This window comes from Rhea pennata, chromosome 2, assembly GCF_028389875.1.
Source record: "Rhea pennata isolate bPtePen1 chromosome 2, bPtePen1.pri, whole genome shotgun sequence".
NCBI lineage: Eukaryota > Metazoa > Chordata > Aves > Rheiformes > Rheidae > Rhea > Rhea pennata.
Window position 1 is genome coordinate 38,929,205 of NC_084664.1, and position 20,764 is coordinate 38,949,968.

Below are 20,764 nucleotides of genomic sequence, written 5' to 3' on the forward strand. Positions count from 1 at the left end.
TTTAAGCGTTTTGAAAACAAAGCTAAAATAATTTTCAATAATTTTGTTTCCTTCTCATGCTTAAACAAATCCTAAACCATTAAATGGTTAGTTAAATCCCCAAGTTAGCCTAAAGTCTGAATTCCTCTGGAGCTAGTATCACTCTCCTGCAGTTTTAGTCTGGCCCAAACAGAAATTATTCAGGGGAATTTGAGAGTACCTGTTTTCTGTGGGTGAGTTCAGAAAATATGAATCTACACCTCCTAGGTAGCACAGATCCTGGCTTTCAAAAATAACAAACTGCAAATATTATGAAACTCTTTTCTCACTTTCCAGAAATTATAATGGAATTAAGGTGAGTTTGGGAAACTGGACATAAATAATAGACAAGGATGACATAAGTTAGAAGCCATGGTTAAAACAGATCAAGAAAATCACCTTTGAAGTGGTGATTGATTAGGCCTCACAAGCCTCCTTAAGCCCAAAACCATGAATATATTTCTCTTTCTCAAATGAAAGTGATTCTCCTTTCAGGAGACTTCTTACTCCAGGGAGACCTTGAATCTCAGCTCAGAAAAAATCAGAAAGAGTTTTATTTTTTGAATGCTTCAGTTCACAGACTTTTTTTTTTTTTTTTTTTTTTTTTTTTAATACGAATAAGGGGAATTTCCTGAGTCTTCATAAGAGGAGCACTAGCCTCACCATACAAATCACTCCAGTACTGGATCCTGGCTGTCTTATATTATCCAAAACATCATGTAAATTTTATGTATAGAGAAGCAAACTGTACCCTCAATTGCGAATTATTTCCTGCTATTTTAGTCAGTAGAGTTATTTTAGATTTTCAATAGTGTAAATTTGAATGTATCCTATTGGAGTCAGAGCCAGGCTTTATCTTACTCCCTTCGTTTTACCTTAGGTTACATGTAGGAGGAATTATACTCTTGAGTTGTATCATTACAAATGTAACTCTCTTCCTTATGAAAAAATGCTAAAACTCAGCTCTGACTTAACAATAGAGGTTTTGTTCAACTCCGATGAAAGTCATGCAAGTTATAGAAGAAAATAATTCAGGAGTACTTCTTATTTTTTTTTTTTTTAGTAGCAGCATTTTTTTTCACATGACCATCATCACAAACGTACTACCCAGAGGACTGCCAAATCTAACTTTGTCCCTTTATAAAACACATTCCCACAATTTGTAATTAAAAATTCCAAAGCCATGTTCTACCAATCTTACTGTCTGCAACTGTGATAAAATCTGTCAGCCCAACATATTTAGTATGTTCTTGGAGGGATCACAGATCATTTGGTTGCAAGGTTAATATTTATAACAAAGGACATTATAGACAGTACAATGAAAACTACTGTTTTTTCAATTTAATCAGAGATAATACTATGATTTTTTTAAAAAAAGGCAATCCAGTGAAAAATGAAATAACTACTGCTTCTTTCATACTTATTGCAGTTTTGGATCATTGCCTGCTGCACTGCGGGACTGTTTCATAATATAGAGAAGACTCTTCTCAATCCAAGACAGGACAATCATGTCCATTTGCATGTCTCTATGCCCTTCATAATTCACATGCTAAATGAGTCTGCTTCATCTTGTGTCTCAGCAAAGATAAAAGGGCAGAATACTGAAGTCAAAACTCATAAAATAAGACTTCATGGTTTTCAGATTGCATATTTTAGACTAATTATGAATATCTTATAATTATTGTCGTTTCAATAATTAAAGCTAAGCTCTTTACCACGTAATCAAACCTTTATTGTGATGTCCTGTCCTTGCTTTTTAAACGGTGTGTGGGTACTTGTTAACTTCTCAGCTTCCAGAAGCCTCAGCGGCAGCTCCGCTCCGCGAGAGCCTGCTGCAACATTAGTCCTGTGCCTCTGTTATTTGTATTGTAATAGCACCCAGAGCCTTGAAGAAGATCCCTTATCCCAAAGCACCAGGAGTTTCACATAGATGCACTGTCTATGCCTCCAGCAGGCTACAGTGAGAGCTGGGGAGGAATTGGAATTATCTTTCCCTAAAAGTTTGATTTTTCTTTGGAGGGAATGAATGGAAACAAAAAGGCAAATGGGTGGTAATTCTCCAGAATACATATGGAGACATTTGCAAAAACAACTGCTCTAGAACTAAAGCATTTCCTTAGAAGACTTCTAACCTCCCTCTTTACAGTCTACACAGACAAAGGGTGAAAAGTGAAATGGGAGCTCAAAGGGACTGGTTCAAGGCCATGTAGCTAGTCAGAAGCAGAAACTGTAGGTCAGGCTACAAGATGCTGCATCTCCTGGATCCTACCCTGTTGCCCTCTGTGAAGCCCCTTTTTGCCTCTGGTCAGCATTGAGGCATTTGCCTCACAAGGGATGTACTCCACTGACTTGCAGGTTCATTGCACCTCTTTCTTATGTATAAACTCCACAGGCTCCTTCTCCTCACACAAAAGGCAGCAGAGTCTAAAGTAAAGAAGAAACCAACAAAGGGATTTTTCACTGATGCTTCCCACCGCAAAACTCCATAAAAATTGAGAGTAAACTTGAAACAGACTGGAGTATGCAAGGCAGGGAGGAGAATACAGGAGTAAATAGTGCACACGAGTTGTGCATACTCATATCAAGATAAAATTAAGCCATACCTTGATGTTTATCAAGTGGCAAAAAGCATTTATGGAACATGTTTAAAAGTGCTGTAAGGTCTTTAGAACTAGTGGGAGTAAAATGTGGTTTAATTAGGAATGTATCACTTACCTGGGGGCCAGGAGGCCCTGAGGGGCAAAATGATTCAGGTATAGAGGAAGACTCTGTTATCTGGAGCTCTTGACAGAAGTCTTTCACATCAAGGGCAAGCAGCTTCTGCATAAAATAAAATCTATCTGTGAACATGTAGCATACATAGCCAGTCAGAGAAATAAACAGTCATCAAACACTATAGCCTGAAGAGAATTTATTCACTTCCTTAAAAAGAAGCTTATGGTTTGCCACAAGGTTATCTTCACGGATGCTTAAACATTATCACTTCAACAGAATATCCTGTCCCAGAGGCTTGCCATGGTCAGGCTATAGGATGCCCCTCTAAGCCACCGTGGGACCCAGATCTATTCTTGGACTTGACCTGCTTGCTCAGTCACATTTTACAAGTAGCAACTCCTCTCCAAAAATAGCACCTTTGCTCTAATAATGTAAACTACACTCAGCAGAGATATAGAGTGAACTTCACTCCAGTAGGTATTAACCAGGAGACCTTTATTGACAGCAGATCAAAGCTGATTCCTTTGAAAATCAATGGAGAGTTCCCCGCTGACTTCAGACTTGGACTAAATATCTTATTTTTTGACTTCTAAATTAGGTGAGATGAATTCCACGCTGAGGGAGTGGCTTGCAGGAGTAAAGTGGCATAGTTATGTCCTGTGACTAAAGAAGCGTCCCCTGGAAATGCAGACAAACACTGAGACAAAACTCCATTTTCCAGAAAAAATCTAACTATAAACTCCAAATCAGAGACTGATAGTAATACATTCACATTGTCGCCACTCTCTTAGCAACTATTTAGCATTATATTATGCTTTTATGGTGAGATGATATCAAAGATCATTTTATGCCTAGATTACTCTCTGGGCTGCTTGAGGGAATCTCTGGGGTCCTGGTCCCAAACTCATCCTCGGTGAAAGGCCTGTAGGAGTACACTGCATTTCCTAAGGAGAGTTTGTTGCTGGATGTCCTTTCTGTGGAAATGAAGGAAGAGGGTGCAGAGAGGATGAGAAAGGGGAAGGCAACTATTTTTTGGTTTGGTGAGAACAGCACCCTGAGCTCAGTCCTAATCTCTCTGAAGACAACTAGGGTTTTTATACTACACTTTTCCCTGGGTTTGTTCTTGTCAGACGTATTTCTAGTCATTACTCGCATAACACCAACAATAATCACAATATTTGCATATGATAAATGACTAGGAGAATTAAGAAATAGGAATTACTAAGTAGGCAGAAAAATTCTTTATCTTCGAACGGAAAATATCTCAGAATTAATAGATCCATCATAGTAAATGGAAGTGGGCAAACTGATATATTATAAACCCATTATATACTGGATGATGTATGTATGAACGAGTGTGCATGGATACATATCATATAAAACAGGCATGTGCATAGGTTTATGTGTGAAATGGCCACATCAGCAACTCAAAAACATTTTTTTTCTGCAAAGTAAAATGCCAGGAAGACAATCCACAGCAAGATTTCAGAATCTTCACTTCTACTGTGTAAGGTAAATATAATGCAAAATGGACCCAAGTGTAAGGTACATGCTGGAAAAGTTAATTGTGTAGGGTAGGGCATGGCCTTTCTGTTCCTTTCTAGATTTATTTCATTTCCATTTTCTTTATTTCAGGATTTACGTACTCTAAGAAAGTCCTGAAAACAGAGCAAAGAGAATATTTAAAGTTAACAGAATTAACTGTCTGAACAAACCCAGCCTCATCTCATTCCTTGATCCGTTTCCTTCAGCCCCGGAGGGGGAGGCTGAGTGGTCACTCAGCCCAGACAGAGCGAGGTCACCCCAGCGCTCAGCTGGATGGCTTGCCACGCGACGGCTTCGGCCGCTGCCCAGCAAGGTACTTCAGACTTTGTCATGCATTAAAAGTCATCTGCAAAAAGGTAAAAGAGAAAGGCTCTGGGGCCATACTCACTGTGCTCCAGCTGTGCCTGAAGTACGGTGGTGGGAACAGCGGCGGTGGCGGGGGGCCGAGGAGGCAGCACGCTCTGGGGCTGAGTCGTTTCTTCTGTTCCAAACAAGGGAGATCTGTTCAATACAAACACTCATCCATTGTCTGCTACACCACAAATACCTCCTACAGAATAAAATGGGCTTCCACGCCACGGGATTTTTCTACATCCTGTGTCCATCCTGACGTGGCAGTACAAACTGGAATTTAAGAATCTGTGTAGTCTTTTAAGTTCGTAAGATCATTCTTACGCGGAAGGCTATGCAGTTTTAAGACCTTAGCATGTCTACAACAAAGGCTTATTTTAGAAAACTTCAGGTAGACAATGCTAGAAAATAGACTGAAATATATTCTTCCTCTCTCTCTCTCCCCTCCCTCCCCACTTCCTGCCCTCATCACAGAAGAGTATGGGAACAGGAACAGAAGTTAGAAAACCCCCTACGAATAGAGGAGGGAAAAAGAAGCTAGAAAGACAACAGTAAGATATGAGGGAAAAGCCTGGTGATAAATGGTAGGAACAAAATGAAGGACGTAAATGGAGAGTGAAGAGGAGGCTTAAAAATGAGAGCTGAACAAAGAGTATTTTCAAGAGGAGGAGAACTCCAAATTACATTAAACTATTTCTTCTGTTCCAAAAGAATATAGAAACAGTATATTCTAAGTTCCCATTAGAGACAGCATGCAAGCAGGAAGCACTCCATGCTTCCGCCCATTTGCCTTCCCGGTGGACTTAATCAGTTCAGGCACTTTGGTAATAACAGTGTGGGAAGTTGCTCCACAGCACATTTGCTCAGATTCCCCATGAGATTGAAATCAGGTTGCCTACTTCTGATTTATGAATCATCGCTGAATAAAGACTTGTCAACCTAGATTTAGCTGGGAGCTTTGCCACGGACTGATGGGTAAGGCTTGCTATCAGCTGTGTTCTGCAATGTATTTACCCTTTTTAAGAGAAAAATTCCCATCAACAAAATAAGCGTCTGTGACCAAAGAATCATAGAAAAGAGCTGAAGATGATGCATTTACATTGTCTTCTTTCTGAATCTACGTACTCTTTGGGAAATAGATCTCTAATTAGGCTGGGGGACTTCTGCAAAGGTTTTGCTAAGCATTGTGACTATTTATTTATGTTTGTTGGATTCTTGCTCTGGTTACTGGCAGCTAGAATGAAAGTCTGTGAACCGCAGGGTGGCAGGAAGCCAAATGCAGTCGGAAGAAAAGCCCATGGTAGAGTATCTGATATTAATAGAAAATCTCCAAATTAAGTTTATGAGAAGACAAACCTGGCAAAATTGCTAGATTTGTGTGCAAATCAAATGCAGGCAGGATATTACTTACATCTCAAGCTAAGATGAACCTCTGAGGCACTGTGGGTTGATATACATTGAATCAAAGACTGTCTCTTCTTTCACATACTATACCATGTAATGCAATCCCTGCTTTTCCTGAGGAAACCACCTACCAAGGTTACATTTAGCCATCTCGTTAAATGAGCAAATCCAAGGAAAACTCAACTCTGTTTTGAAATTTGACTAGTAGTTTGATATGCCTAAAAGGGGAGCGTGTGTGAGGTACCTGGCAGTATAATTACTGCTCATAGCCACTGGGTGAATCCACTCCCACCATGCCTCATTCTGCATTACTGCTTGCTACATGCCCTTGTCATAAAATATGACTATTTTAATATATTAAGCCCTCACTCAGGACTATTTCTCATGTGCTTCAGCAGTGGAGACTAGTCAGAGCACAGGAGAACAAGCACTTGCTCTCTGTCCAAATCTCTCCTTTATCTCCACATTTGAAGTGTTAGCATGGCACGCTGTTATATACTCACTTCTTCCAGCTAGTGCTTTTACCTACCTGGGTAAACAGAGAGATTTCTGTTTTTTTAATTCCCCAGTAAATATATTTTATCCAGTTCACCTGTCCCCCATTACTTAGGACAGTATTTCCCTCAGTCCTGCTGTAGAGAAAATAGCTGTCCACATGAATGTGATCTACCAAAGTGGCTATCCAAGAAGCAAGACAGCAGGTGCTTCATTATTTCATCTTGTCTCAGTAACAGATTTGTTCATTAAGTCGGAGAGATGGCTCTGGTAGGCAGTCACCTGAGAACAGAGACCTGCTACAGCTGGTTCCACTGGTGCCAGATTACATCAAACTTTGTAAACACAAGCCAGGCACGAGGTCCAAGGAAATGAATTTCATAAACTTCATTTCAACTACTTTTCTTAACAAGAATATTTTTATGAAGTGGTATTTCTTTCATCTCTTCAGCAAAAATTGACTGAGATTCCTACTGGCAGCAGAATTGAAAGGTAGTTTATATTATCCAGATTTTTCTTCTTCTTCAAAATACTATTTGAGATGATTCCTCTGAGAGACAAGTCATGTAAAGTCTGAAAAGGTCTATTATTAAGAGTCTTCCTGAATGCTTCCTGCCGGGTTTGAAACTCAACAGAAAGATTCAACTAAGGAAAAAGGTAGAAGACTTTATAATAGAGATTATATTGTTTCATTTAAAGCTTTAAAGTAAACACTAACAAGACCAATTCCTGTATCCCTTTGCACAAGCAATAAAATAAAATAAAATGTACAGTTAGGTTCTGTACTGGCTTATGCTGAATTCAGTCACTTTTACGTAGCTGTAAAGAAGTCACTTCAATTTAGCTGCACATACTGCTGTGGTTGTCTTAATTTCAGGATTGTATTTGAACATACTATATTTGACTAAATTGCATATTATTAAAGCAATGGACAATTTGTAATTTAAAGCATATAAAATGTGACCATTTTATTATATTAGGCCACATTCCAATATCATCAGGCTTTCTTGGTAATACCTTAGTCCATGAGCTAGTTAACTTTCAATAGGATTATTACCATTCATCAAGAATAAGGAAATCAAAATCTGCCCTAATATGACATAATTGCTACGAGACCACTGTCTGCCATGGTAGAAAAATGTTTATATTGTATTGCTACTTTAAAAAATATTTAACAGATGAAAATGAAATTCATTGAATATTTTGCAAAGGAAGATTAAATACAGATGTACATATAAAGCTCTAATGGGATACTTCATATTTCATAAATAAAGTCATAGGTTATATAATATTGGGATTTTCCTTTTTGGAAGCAAGGTCTGAAACTCCCTGAGGCAGTTTTCATTGTGAAAACTCTATAGGTAGTACAGTGAACAGCAAAAGTGCAATTGATTACAGTCCTTATAGTCCTATTCCAACACTGTAACACTATCAGGAAGATTGAACCACAGTTGAGGTTTCTATAAAAGGTGATAGCATATACTGATCTCATATGCAGAGGCAAGAACAAATGTTATATAATTATTGCTATAACTTTATAGTATACAGTTATCAATTACGTAAGGACGTATGTAGCTAAAATTTCAGAGCTCCATCATGAAACATGGTTATGTTCTGGAAGATGTATTTGTAAAGTAGATATATAAGAAAGGCTGGCCCTAGACCTGAGGACCTCCCATGCTAAGAGGTGACTACAGCAGAAGAGGGAGCAAAATATAAATGCGACTATAGGTATGAATGCTATAACACAATCATCCTATAAGGACTTCTTTTTATTAGTATGGATTTTGTAGCTGTGATAGGTCCAAGGTGTAAAACTATTATAGTTTTGGCTTGTTTTTTTATTACAAAAAGATTACTTTGATAGGCTTACAGGTACCCTGCAAGAACCATATATATTATTAGGCTCCAGGTTAATTTTGTTTGCTATATACAGCTTCATGATACTCTCATCCCCATGAGTGGAAAAAATCTCAGCCCAAGAATAGGACTGTCATAGTTTTCTGTGAAATGTAAAGACCCGGCCTACACAGCGAGCTCATTTGCACATCTTGTATGGAAACTGCTCTTTCAACATCTTTAGCAACAAGGAAAGTATTCAATAACAAAGGAAGACAAAATTAAAATGTCCTTATAAGACTTGTCTAAGTGGTGTTTGAACACAGAGAACATAAAATTAACATAGTTGGCTTTAAAATAGAAATGCTTTAGCATTTTAAAATTTCAATTGTTATTACAGTCCAGATTATTTGTTAATATAATTCCAGGAAATGTTTATATAAATCTGTGAGTACAGCGATAATGATTGCTCCAAAAATAATATATTTTAGATAAGCTATTGCACTATTTATTATTGCACTACAAGCTATTGTACTATTTTTTTTTTTCTTGCAGGCTGCTTTTTGCTGGCTTTAGCTAGAAGTTGAAAAATCTTATCTGAACCACACCAGCACAGAGCTAGAGGGACCCCTTTGCCCACACAGAGTCCCCCCGACACAAGGGTCGGGGTGCTCCCCCTGCCCTCCTAGGGCTGACCTGAAACACTACCAGAACGCTCCGGCTGCAGCGGAGGTACTACAGGGAAGAGCTGCCTCCTACTCAGTGTTCAGTTTATAGGATCTCACTGCAGAAAAAAAATGACATGGAAATCATGAAAGGGAGTTTTATCCTAAGATCACAAAGGTGTAGGCTAGCTGGATTGACCACGCTGTCAGAAAAAAAAGGACGTGCAACGGAAGAGAAATATTTAACATGCCTCCCCCTTACTATTTGCAGCCACATTCACCCAGCATGTCCCAACTAGCTGCCAAGCTGCCATCCAAAGGCTTCTCACCCAGGCAGCGGCTTTGCCAGCCTGCCCGCACTGCGCCTCGGCGGGGACCTCTGGTACCTGACATCTCCCTCCCGGTGCTTCTCCCACCCGGATGGTGGGAATTCATAACACACAACCTGGGCAGACCTGCACATCAATGAGCGTGGGGTCATCCATCTGAAAGGGAGACTTTCCCCCGCATTATTTTCATTCATTCGGGTGCCTCTGACCCTTCCTGCAAGCATGGCACCATGCCACAGGTATTAATCTACACATTTGTTGTAAGGTGACTAACGTACTCTTTCCCTTTCAAGTTTATACAGTTGTTGTAAAAAGTGCCTTTTCAGAACTCTAGATCAAAATCCTCTATTTACAGAGCAAAGGCGACTATTATCCTCTCCTGTTTCAGATCCCTCCTTTAAAACACCAAAGCCAGGATTGGCAACACATGTATTTGCTTTTTAAAAATGTGCCCGAGGAAGCTTCTTGATCCAATATTACAGTTGTAACAATGTGCAAATTAACAAATAGTCTGAAGCTCTCCATGATCTTTTGAACTTAGGTTTCGTGGTCCTATGCACCAGGTAATTTAATTTTAATGTATTTATATTAAAAAATAAAGTAAATATATCAAGTGCTATAGTTCATGTGATGACATCTGTGCTAAGGAGGTAGAAGCCCTTCTGGTGACCCAGGAGGTTCCTGTGAGAGCTGCATGATGAAGCACACAGGGCACTACAGCCCTTACCAGCTTCTGGTTTCCTCCTATTTGAAATGAGGCTTCAGATTCTTTATGGAACAGATCAAAGCTGAGCAGAAATCTTTTCCCCATCCTTTTGATAGAAAATGGAAAATTTCAGCCAAAATCTTTCAGGAGTCTGTTCAGCCAAAATGACCTAATACAAATGTGAAAATGTACTGTGCCAGAAACCCAATTTATAACCCCCAAAGTTGCTACCAGTTGGGGCAGTAATTCGGTATACTTTAACAGCTGGCTCATGCTCAGAAACAGTCATCATAAATAAATAAATAAAGGGTTTTTAAATTAGCTGCTGTCCAAAAAGCTTGACAATAGCACGAACACTGGCAGGTTGCCTAGACAGCGGCTTGCAGTGTTCGCCTGGCCAAAGGAGGAATGTCCTGTCCTCCATCCCCACCTAACATTCAGCTGCCAGCTTGGCTCCCCGGGAGCTGGCCCTACTTGAGCCCTCTGCAGGGTGGCCGGAGCTGGAGGGCATTTGCCGCTTTGCAGGTTAGTGTTAGAAAACACTGCAGGAGTGGCAAGGCTCAGCAAAGCTAAGGTGCGTGTAAAAACTATAAGCAAGAAAAAGGAATTTTACTTCTTATATGCAAATACTCCAGGAATTTAATGTGTGTATATGTGCATGTATGAGGGCAATGTACCTGCCTAAAGATTATATGCTCTTCCTTCAGATTCATTAGGTAAGAAAAATTCCGAAATCAGGACACGAAAAGAGAGGGCTATATGCTTGGATTGGCTTTGGACTCCAGTTTGATGAGAACATAAAAGTCCCAATAAAAGTTGAAGGATGGAACACTTCAGTGCATTATAAAACATTTATAAATAAAGCCGTGGCTTATAAATCACAACAACCACAAACAGGGCTATTTTCTGCAATTTTGCTTCTATTGCCTTTCATCTGCAGAGCTCCAGAGCTCTAGACACTGCTAGATAAAGTTAAAAACACTCCATGCTCTCCTGCAGTGAATGAGAAACTGAGAAGGAACTCCTCTAAAGTTATGAATGGCTCAATTACAAATCCAGAAACCGAGTTTCAGTCACAGTATCCTATCTCAGTCATTTTATGAACTGGGTTATAAAACACAATGGCTTTTCACTCCAAAAAAAAGTTACAAAATACTCTGAGCATTAAAACTGGAGAACTAAACACAGGCCTTACAAGGCCTGAAATCCTAAAGGTTAATTAATACAAGGTGACTCCTGTACGTAATCTGCTGCCACACGGATCTCGCTTACTTTGGCTGTAAGATTAGTAGCGACAAGGTAGAGAAACATCAGTGCCATGTTTCTGCAATCGCAAGATCATAATTTGTCGGTGCTGGCACGGCTCAAAAGCTATATTTGACTTTGATGTTGGTCCACAGCATGTTCAAGCAGTCACAGGTAACGTGGGCGTTGCTGTGCACTCAGAGGGACTTCAGAGAAATGTGCCTGAATTCCACCTTGAAACCCTGACACCATGGACGAAATTAATTCCTCATATTTCCCTTCTTTCAATAGATTCACAATCCAGTTGACTTTATTTTCCTGCCTTTCACACAAAATAACCCTGTACTGATATGATACTGTAAAAACTTGTACTTTTGTCACTCCAAGAAGCTGAAAAAATCCAGTGATTCCTTTCCCCAGGGAGAAGAAAACAGAAATTATAGCCCTGGCTTCTACAGACAAAGCTTCTCTCTATATTTGTGTGGATTTTCAGGGACACTTATTTATGCATACACACTTCCTGGAAAAAAATGGTTAACAGCTGTTTTTTTTCTTTCCCCTCAGAGTTCAAGCTCTCTGCTACAGTCTTTCTCTCTCCATCTTCTCATCCCAATTCCCTTTTCACAATTACTATCCCATGCATTCAGAAAGCATTTCCCCAATTTCCTTTCCATTAAAGAGATGATTCCTTAGAGCACAGAGAGGAAGAAACGAAACATTTAAATTTGCTTCTGTTAATTCCTGCTGAGTTTGTTTTTCCCTTCTATTTCTGATCTTTCCCTCATACAAGTCCTCCTAGAAGTTCTTTCCCAGTTCTCTCCTACCTACAAAGCTGCAGCATGAAATAGGTCTGTAAGCCTCCCACACTATTTTTTGCATTTAATCTTAGGACTGATCTATGACACATTCAACACACCTTTCATCCAAAGCAGAAATCCAAAGCAAAGCATAAATTTCCTTCCTTCATGTGTAAGTGTCATACTCCTAAGACTGTGAAACCAACTGAGAACCTTTTAACACTCCCTATGTGCCACACAACATATAAGCTTTTCATTTTATCTGAGAGTATACAATTTTCCCTGGGGAAAAGATGAGAGTCCTTTCAAATCTGGCCTCAAGGTTACACCACAGTCCAAATTTTGTAGGTCCTCTTGGTGTTCTTACTTAGTCTGAGGCAGCATTAAGGCACATTTTATATTCTCTGACTGGTGTTTTATGAAGCATCCAGAGGACCTGGGTTTGCTGTTTCTATACTCCTTGGTACTTTTTACAAAGGTAGAGGGTAAATTAGCTAATTATTTTCTTATCTCAACAGTATGTGGTGTTAAAAACATTCTGAATTCAGAGTTTCTTGATCTGCAGGTAGCTCTCACAGATGGAAAAAAGGGGTACAAAAAATCCACAAGAATTTCTGGTAGTACTTCAGTTTCACCTCATGTAAGTACTAATCCACTATCAGCAAAGCTTGCCTGTCCTTTCCCGGGATTCAGAGGCCCAAGTAGGTGGAACAACATGCTCCTCACAAACACACCCTTCACAGCCACTGAGGGATCCTTATGTACGGTAGTGAAAAAGCACATGATATGACTCTATCTATCTTCTGCCTGTATTTTACTGAATGAAAATGTACAAGTCATTCATCAGATGTTCACCAGGAATGTGTCTGTCAATTTTCAAGGCAGGCTATGACATTGGAATAAACTTTTACTACATTTTGGTATATATGGTTTTACTGTTTTTCCTTACAGTCCACGCATCATTTTAATCTTTAATTTCCAGGGGTCCCTTCCAACCTCGACCATTCTGTGATTCTGTGATTTTCAAGCTTTCCCTGCGTGCCCAGCCAGCTCTCCTAGACATATGCTGAATGAATCCTGTGTTGCATTACAGTTGAATTTGCCAACTGATTTTGCAACCACACTCTACTCTAGCATTAAGCGTTAAAGGCTGCATGGCCCATCCTGATCTCAAACTTCCTCCTGCAAAAGCACTGATAACATTTTTTCTGTAGATTTAATCAGGACTAATATAGTTTATTTTCAGTAACACAATAATTTATCTCCTGCTGCAATTCCTGCTATCGCTCTCTTGGTGCTCCTCTGCCAGCACAGACCACCCACTGTCCAACACGAAATGGGCTTTGAAAAACAGGGAGCCTAAAATGCTAAGTCACAGGCAATTCCTTTACTATTAGAGGTTTGGTAATATTGACAAATCCTCAGATAAACTGCCTGTAATAGGGGCAGAGGCCTAAAGTCCACTACTGCCTGCAAGTACATTGGGATTAAGCTAATTTAGGGTGTTTTGGATTGTTGATAGAAATTGAAAGACTTCCACAGACTGAAGTTAGACACCTGCCTTGCCACTTACTACATAAATATTTTTCCAGAAAGCAATCTGACCTGACCACTGGTTTAATGCAAGCTTCCTGTATTTTGGGGACCAGCAACCAAACCTGGCTTCTACATTTCAGGATCCCTCTGTCCTCATCAACTCTTCACATGAAGCCAACCAGGTAACTGGTGCTGGATCCTTCATATTAAACCAAATGCAGGGAATACCTGGTCCTTTGACCTAGTTGTCTGCATTTCCTCAAGTGAGTGAAAGACTCGCATTCATGGTATTCACCCTAACCAGCTCATCCCACTGAACACTTTCCCTTCATTTGCATTAGAGTCAATTAACTTCTTTTGACAAACTGAGTGTCTTGCTGTTCAGTAACACAAGCAGGTCAGAAGTCCTTTGCCCTCTTGTGTGTTAGACAGAACCAAACTTATACGGGGGCATCCAGCTCCCTCACAAGCAGCTGCTTCCTCTTCCCATTCACCACTGCAAGGGCCACAGCCTCCTCAAGGGGCTCTGGTGTCCTCTCCATGTCCCTCACCCTGCAATATAAATGGATGTTTATTCACTGATCTACCGCAAATTTCACAGGACCTCCTTCCCTATTGCAGCTTGGGCCATGTTTTCCCTTGGGCTGCCCCGCTCGGCAGCAAGCCGGGCGCAAGCAGGGTGCCAGCGGACGGGCTGCACGTGGCCTGGCTGCTCTGCTCTCACGGGTCTCAGCACATGCCTTGCACCACAAGTCACAAGGAGGGGGGAGGGTCTATGGATCCCAAAGCAAATTCACTCCTGAGTACTATCACACTCAACTGAGCAGGTAAACTAACCTGGGATTACTGCAGGCTGTATTTATTGGGGGAGAAATTAAGGATAAACTCAAATTGGATGTTTCTTTCACGCAACCTTCTTTGTTTTAAAGATCCACTTCCTGAAATGCAATACTAAACACAACTTACTAGACTATTTTTTTTTCTACCAGTCCAAGCTTTTCTTCAAAGGCTGTTCAAAAGTTGCCGTCTTTATCGTCTTACAATCAGGCCATTCAAGGTAACTACTAGACGGCCCTCTTTTTGGTTTAGCGTTCCAGCTATTCACTTGGCCTGTAAGGTGTAAATAGCCAAATTATCCTTTCCAATGAAATTTTTATTCTCTCAAGCTAAAGAGATTTTGCATTAATAGAATCTGTTGCATTCCTTCTGGGCTTGTGAGCCACAAGACACAAAACTTTTAAATGTCAAGTCCAGTCCAAAACCCTCTGTCCAGCCAGTTCCCTATGCAGGAAAGTGGTCAGTGATACTTTGATTTCCTTCTCATAATGAAGCTGTAGTCTTTGCCACTGCTCCATTTCCATCACGAATTGTTAGTCTGATCAAGGTTTCCTGCTTGGGCCTGTTCCATGACAAACCTTCTAATCCATGGTCTTAGATACCCTTCTGGGACCATGTTGACTTTCCAGGACAGAGCTAAGCTTCCTTATCTGGATTAAACTTTTTGCTTCCCAAAAGATTCACCTCTATTTGCTAGTCACCCTTCAGGCTTTTCCCAGTAGCCTTTAGCTGTGTCTTTGAGAATCTTCCAAATTTTGTTTCTGGTCTTTTAAATTTTAAATTCCTGTTTATGTTTCTAATTCCTGTTTCTTATTCCTTGTTCCTTATTCCCCTTATCATTGTTTTCCTTTGTGATTTTACAAAAATAAATGTTTACAATCACTCTCCCTAGAGACTAGAAGTATGCACCTGACATCTCTGCTATCCTTTCTGACAATATATAGCATTCTTACAGGTTGTTTCATTAGAGGAAGAAATTGCTGATGGAGTCAGATATGCCTTTTGCAAAAAATGTACAATTTCTTTGTAGGACCAGGACCCTGATTCTTACAGTGCTATGGAATCAAACTGCAAAACATAGTTCATTTGCTCACAATTTTAAAATTCTTCAGCATGCCTAAAAGTTCTTTCCGGGTGCCCGGGACTGGGAGTGACACGCTGCACTTGGACAGCTTCAGGCACACGACCTGCGTGCCGCAGGCAGACCCCAGGCACTGCGGCTGCAGGTTGCCAGCACCCATCTAACCCAGTCTCCCCCTCTGCTGAGGGGTGACCAAGCCACCAGGCAGCAGTTAAGTGCCCTGCCGTCCGCTTCCCGTCGAAGCTGGCTGCCTGTCTGCACAATTCAGATGCCCTGTCACTGCGCCTGTATTTGTGGTATGGGTCTTACTGCTTCAACAACATTAGACCACAAGAAAGCTGAGCTGATATGAGATCTGGTCATAGGAGAACACTGCACCTTCCAGATTTGGAGAGGCTGTGCCAGGTACCCAGTGAAACATGGTGCTTGTTTTCTTTAAAAAATGAGTAAAATAGGCAATGGAGAAAAATAATGTTAGCAATACTGCCAGTAATGTTCAGAAGTTACAGTCCCATTTCATTCCCTTAACTTAGTTTAGTCAACTGTATTCATTCCATGGGGCTGCGTATCAATATTGATTGCAGGAAAAAGTTCAATCAAGTGATTCTTTTATGCAACAGATAAAAGGAAGTTTGAGTCTGAATAAGTATTAAGATACTGTTTTTCTTCTCCAGCTGCTGCTGGTGTTTTAAGTTCTTTCCCATTTCCCTGTAAAACCTCATAAAAATTCAGTACATGTCAGTAGAAGGAGGGAAGGACAGAGGGGGAAAGGTAGAGAGTCTTTCTGCAATCTGAATTTAGCAGAAGGCTTGTTTCAATCTCATTCTTACCAGATGCAGTTTGGTCCACTTAACCCTACTAAAAATGAATATAAAATTCATGCCTATTTTTTCCAGTAGGTAATTACAGTAGTGAAGGCACTCAGATCTCATGCTCAAGTGGACAGTGCAGAAACCTTAGTATAGCAGAGCTCTGAAAAGTAATAATAAAGGGCATCATAAATATGATATCTTCAGGACGGGATATGACAGGTTGCCCTGAAAACAAACCTGCTGTCTCCAAGAGCCTTGAGTTACACCCCTCGGAGGTCCCTGCTGCCATGCAGGACCGTGGTCACATGCTTGAATGTGTTGTAATATCATTCCCTGAAACATTTCCTCCAGAAATGATGTTTCAGCACCAGGAAAACTGACAGTTTGATGCTGACCCCACATTTTAAAAACTTCTAGGAATAGTGATGCCATGTTGCTTGAGGCTGGTGGGACTAAATGATGGAGTTGGCAGAGAAAGAGAAAATGATCCTGATCATTATTCCTTCCCCAACTATTGTATATCATCAAGAAATATTTTTTCCTCTGCAGGTTGTTTATATCTACTTTCTAGTTATTGCCTTGTGACCTGCTAACATTTTCATTTGTGACCTGTTGCTATGGAAAGATCTGTGAGGACAGAAATAAAACTACTTTTAGATCAGAATTTTTTAGGCATATCTGGAAAATAGCCAGATGTATTTTTACAACTGTAGGGAATAAAAGTCATTGCTTAGTAACATCCTTGCTGTTGAATGTGATTAGTTTTAGAGTTTGCAAGTGTAGTGCTAAAACCTCTTCTTTAAATGTGTAATTAAGTCCTGGTGCCAGATGTAAATAATAAGCCAAGCTGACAGCCACAGAAAAGAACATTTGTGAAACCATTAAAATAACTGATAACTTAAATGGAATTGATTCAGCCTCTGTACCTCTGTACCTACTGTGAGATTTCTACCAGGAAATAGAGAACTTTGCTTTTTCCCTAGAAGATATTTTGTGAAATGCAAATGCAATTAAACCACTGAGGAATTTTATTTTATTAAATGACTTCATACAAAATAAAGAATCTCTTGATCCCATTAGCAAGCAGTATTTGACACACAGGTACATAAGAGCTCACCAGAGTAAAACTCCTAATGCAGCCTAACTCCTAATGTAGTTGTGACAATATGGCTGAATCACCCCTTAGATGTTATTTTCCCACATCTCATCAAGCAAACATCTGCAATACGTTTGTAATAAAAGCCCTGCTAAGAGCTTTCTGGTTACAAAGGACAGTGGGCAGGTTTTGTGGGGCTTAGGCAGAAAAGAGCCGTGTGGGGCATCATGCAGAACAAAACCCGCAGCGACAAGACGCCCAACCCGGTCTGCCTCAGTGCCCCACCACTGCTCTGCCTCAGCTTGCGTGGTGGGGCAGAGTTTGGGCCTCGAGTAGTTTCCCTACCTCCTTGTTAGCACAGTGGAATCTCAGTTGAGGTACAAACATACCCTCCTGCCCAAAAGCAGCGGTGGGAACAACAGCAGCCCATGCAGTTTTCCTTCCTATTTGCCTCTTCTACTATGTTTTCAGCAGAGGCAGGAATTTTCCCCTCAGAGGAGGAAGGACTTACTTATTGTTGGACTGGTATTTTTAAAGAGAACAGTTTAAATGGCTTCTCTAGACAAACAAGTACGCTCCATAAGAGAAATTCGCTGCAAGAGAAAGCCCAGGCCCTGTAAATGATGGAGATGTGAACATGTTGTTTATCTGAACAGAATCTATTAGCTTCAAATAAATGTAAAGCTTCTCAAAATAATTTTTCAGATCTAATAACTTACATGCTAATACAAGGCAATTTGAAATATGCCAGTGCAGATAGCATCTTGATGACTGCCATATCTCAGCGTTAGCTAATATTAACCTCATGGAAAAAGCATAACCGACTGAACAGAAATGATAACGAATGTAAATGCTTTTAGCATCCTATAGAACTCTAGTAGAAAAGTATTTGTTTCTAGAGGTTCTAAAGAATGGATTAAATTGTCTTTCAAATGATGTACTTCTTCAAACACTAGGCTTCTCTAGATGTTATCTAGATGTTAACTTAAAGCTACCTAAAATGGCTACAGAACTCTAATGGTTGCATTCTTATTAAATGCTATAGGGCTTTTCCCCAAAGCATATTTGCGCTACTCTTGTGACCATCAGAGCCTTATTATGTGAAAAGGAATATCCTAAAATGAATGGGCTGGTCAAACCATTGGGAATGAAGAGGTATAATTGGCTATTATAATAATTATTTTAATATTTATTATTAAATAATTATTTTAAATTTTTAAATTAAATTAAAATTTAATTTATTTAATTTTAATAATTATACGATAATTATTGTGCTATTATAATGCACATAATTTTTTTTTTAATGTCCTAGGAGAAATCACTCATACAATTGTTATTTGGTAGAGAAATCTATCTTCACATGCAAGCAAGCCTGCTGATTACAGTTCCTTCCTAAGTGCCTTAAATCCATCTGGCTCTGTGGTCACCACAGAAATTAGAGAGAGAGAGAGAGAGAATCTTTAAATCCATCTGTGAGATTGATTTTATGTAGTCTTAAAATCTGCAGCCTTTTGGTCACTCTCTCGATATTACAGACATAGGAAGGATTGGAAGGTATAGCAGACCCAGACCTATAAATCTCACTTGAACCATCCCACTGAAGGAATCTAGGATTTTAGTTAGAAGCGTCTCTACTGACAGATAAAGAATAGCAGAAAGAAGGTGGGGGAGAGTAATTTGCCATAAAATGATGGAAGTTTATGAAAGAGAGTCAGAGTTCTGGTCACCTTTCCCCTTCGTTCCCACAGAACGTGGTTAGGGGAAAGTCTTGCTGATTAAACTAGAAAATCTACTAAGTGGGATTTCCAGTGCCCTGGCTCAGCTGTCAATTAATTCATTTTGCCTTAGCCTAGCAGGGATTTTCCATGCAGTAGACTCTTGCTTGCTATGTCAGTCATCTGAGTATTTGTTAGTGGCATAGCCAGGGCGCATGATGTTTATTCTGCTAACGTCCAGCCGGGAGTCCGGCAGCACTCATTGAGGTCAGAACTTTATTTATAGAAGCAGATATACATTGAGACTCATTTTCTTTCCTTTACTGTAATCTACCTAAGCTCATCCAAAATAGAAAGAACCATGCAGACATGTAAGTAATATACTAATTGGGCCAGATCCTCCAGCGGCACAAATCAGCACAGCACCACGGAAGCCAACAGGAAAAAAAGCATTTCAGCGCAGCTGAGGATGTTGTCTATTATTTCTAACAGGGAAAGGAAGGGAGAGGTATAAAATCAGAAATAATAAAGCAAAAAGCGAAAACAACTATGCAACAAAAATCTCCTAACATGTGTCAGTCTAGGTCTGCAATATAAAAATCCTTTGCTAAGATCTGCAATAGAAATATTTTTTTTCTCCTGTGTTCCCAGTCACTGGAAAACGTAGGAATTGGAGTGCAGAGGACAGGTCCAACCGAAGAAAAGTAACAAGACTTAAAGCGATTTACCTGCTGAAACTGAGAAGACACTGTCAACGTACGAAGTCTGAGATAAAGCAAAGCAGAAGACAAGCTGAAGGCAGAATCCCCAGGCGGCAGGGCTGGGGGCAAACATGCTGGCCGCGCTCTGCGAAATCCCGAGCTCGAGACGCAGGTCTGCTCTGGGGCTCTCCCTCCGCCTCTCCTCTCCTCTCGCCTGGGCTTGCCTGCTCTCTTCCTCTTTCCTCTCTGCCTCCCCGTCTGTGCGGGGGGTGCGCGTGTGTGTGTGTACGTCTCTCTCCCTCTCTCTTTCTCTCCGTGCCTTTAGGAAGGAAGAATGCCAACCATTTCCCATTAAATCTTCTCCTTACACTAGACACGGTTATATTTAACTCCTACCCGGGATCGCTTGCCCCTATTGTGGACACTGGCTGTTCAAAACGCAGCGTGGGGGATTCTGTTTTTGTTAACAGAAGCAAAATGGCACTTTGGAGAATAATAACAAAGAGCAGCAAAGAGAGAAATTATCAAGTGGACTATAAACAGCGTCCCTCCGTACAAGCAACCAGACACTGCCGTCGGGATAGATAAAACCCCTGATTGATCATCTTCTACAGGTCCCTAATTGCCCTAATGAGAGAGATGAGCAGTGACCAAACATCTGTTTGTACCTAGTAGCGCTTTGCATTCACTCACGCGGCGCAGCTCAGCCTGAGCGGTGCCACGAGGGCTCCACGAAGCAGACATAACCAACTACTGTTTAGTACTGAAATGCAAACGACAGTGCCGCTGATAGTGCCAGGCATCATACAAACGCAAAGAGTTTTCTGACAGGGGGCAACAGGTGGCTGAAACAATACGTGTGCCATCACGGGGCGAC

General features: G+C 40.4%; 1 protein-coding gene across 1 annotated transcript in view; it reads right to left on the reverse strand.

Annotated features, from left to right (window-relative positions):
* The window catches only part of COLQ (collagen like tail subunit of asymmetric acetylcholinesterase), a 46,331-nt gene extending 26,228 nt beyond the window's left edge, over positions 1–20,103 (reverse strand). Inside the window, exons 1-3 of the mRNA XM_062567828.1 lie at positions 19,915–20,103; positions 4,667–4,779; positions 2,734–2,835 (exon numbers count right to left, since the gene is read on the reverse strand). Of these exons, the coding sequence (XP_062423812.1) occupies positions 2,734–2,835; positions 4,667–4,779; positions 19,915–20,020 (321 nt within the window). The 5' untranslated portion in view covers positions 20,021–20,103. The remainder of the gene's footprint in view (positions 1–2,733; positions 2,836–4,666; positions 4,780–19,914) is intronic.
* Between the last annotated feature and the right edge of the window lie 661 nt (positions 20,104–20,764).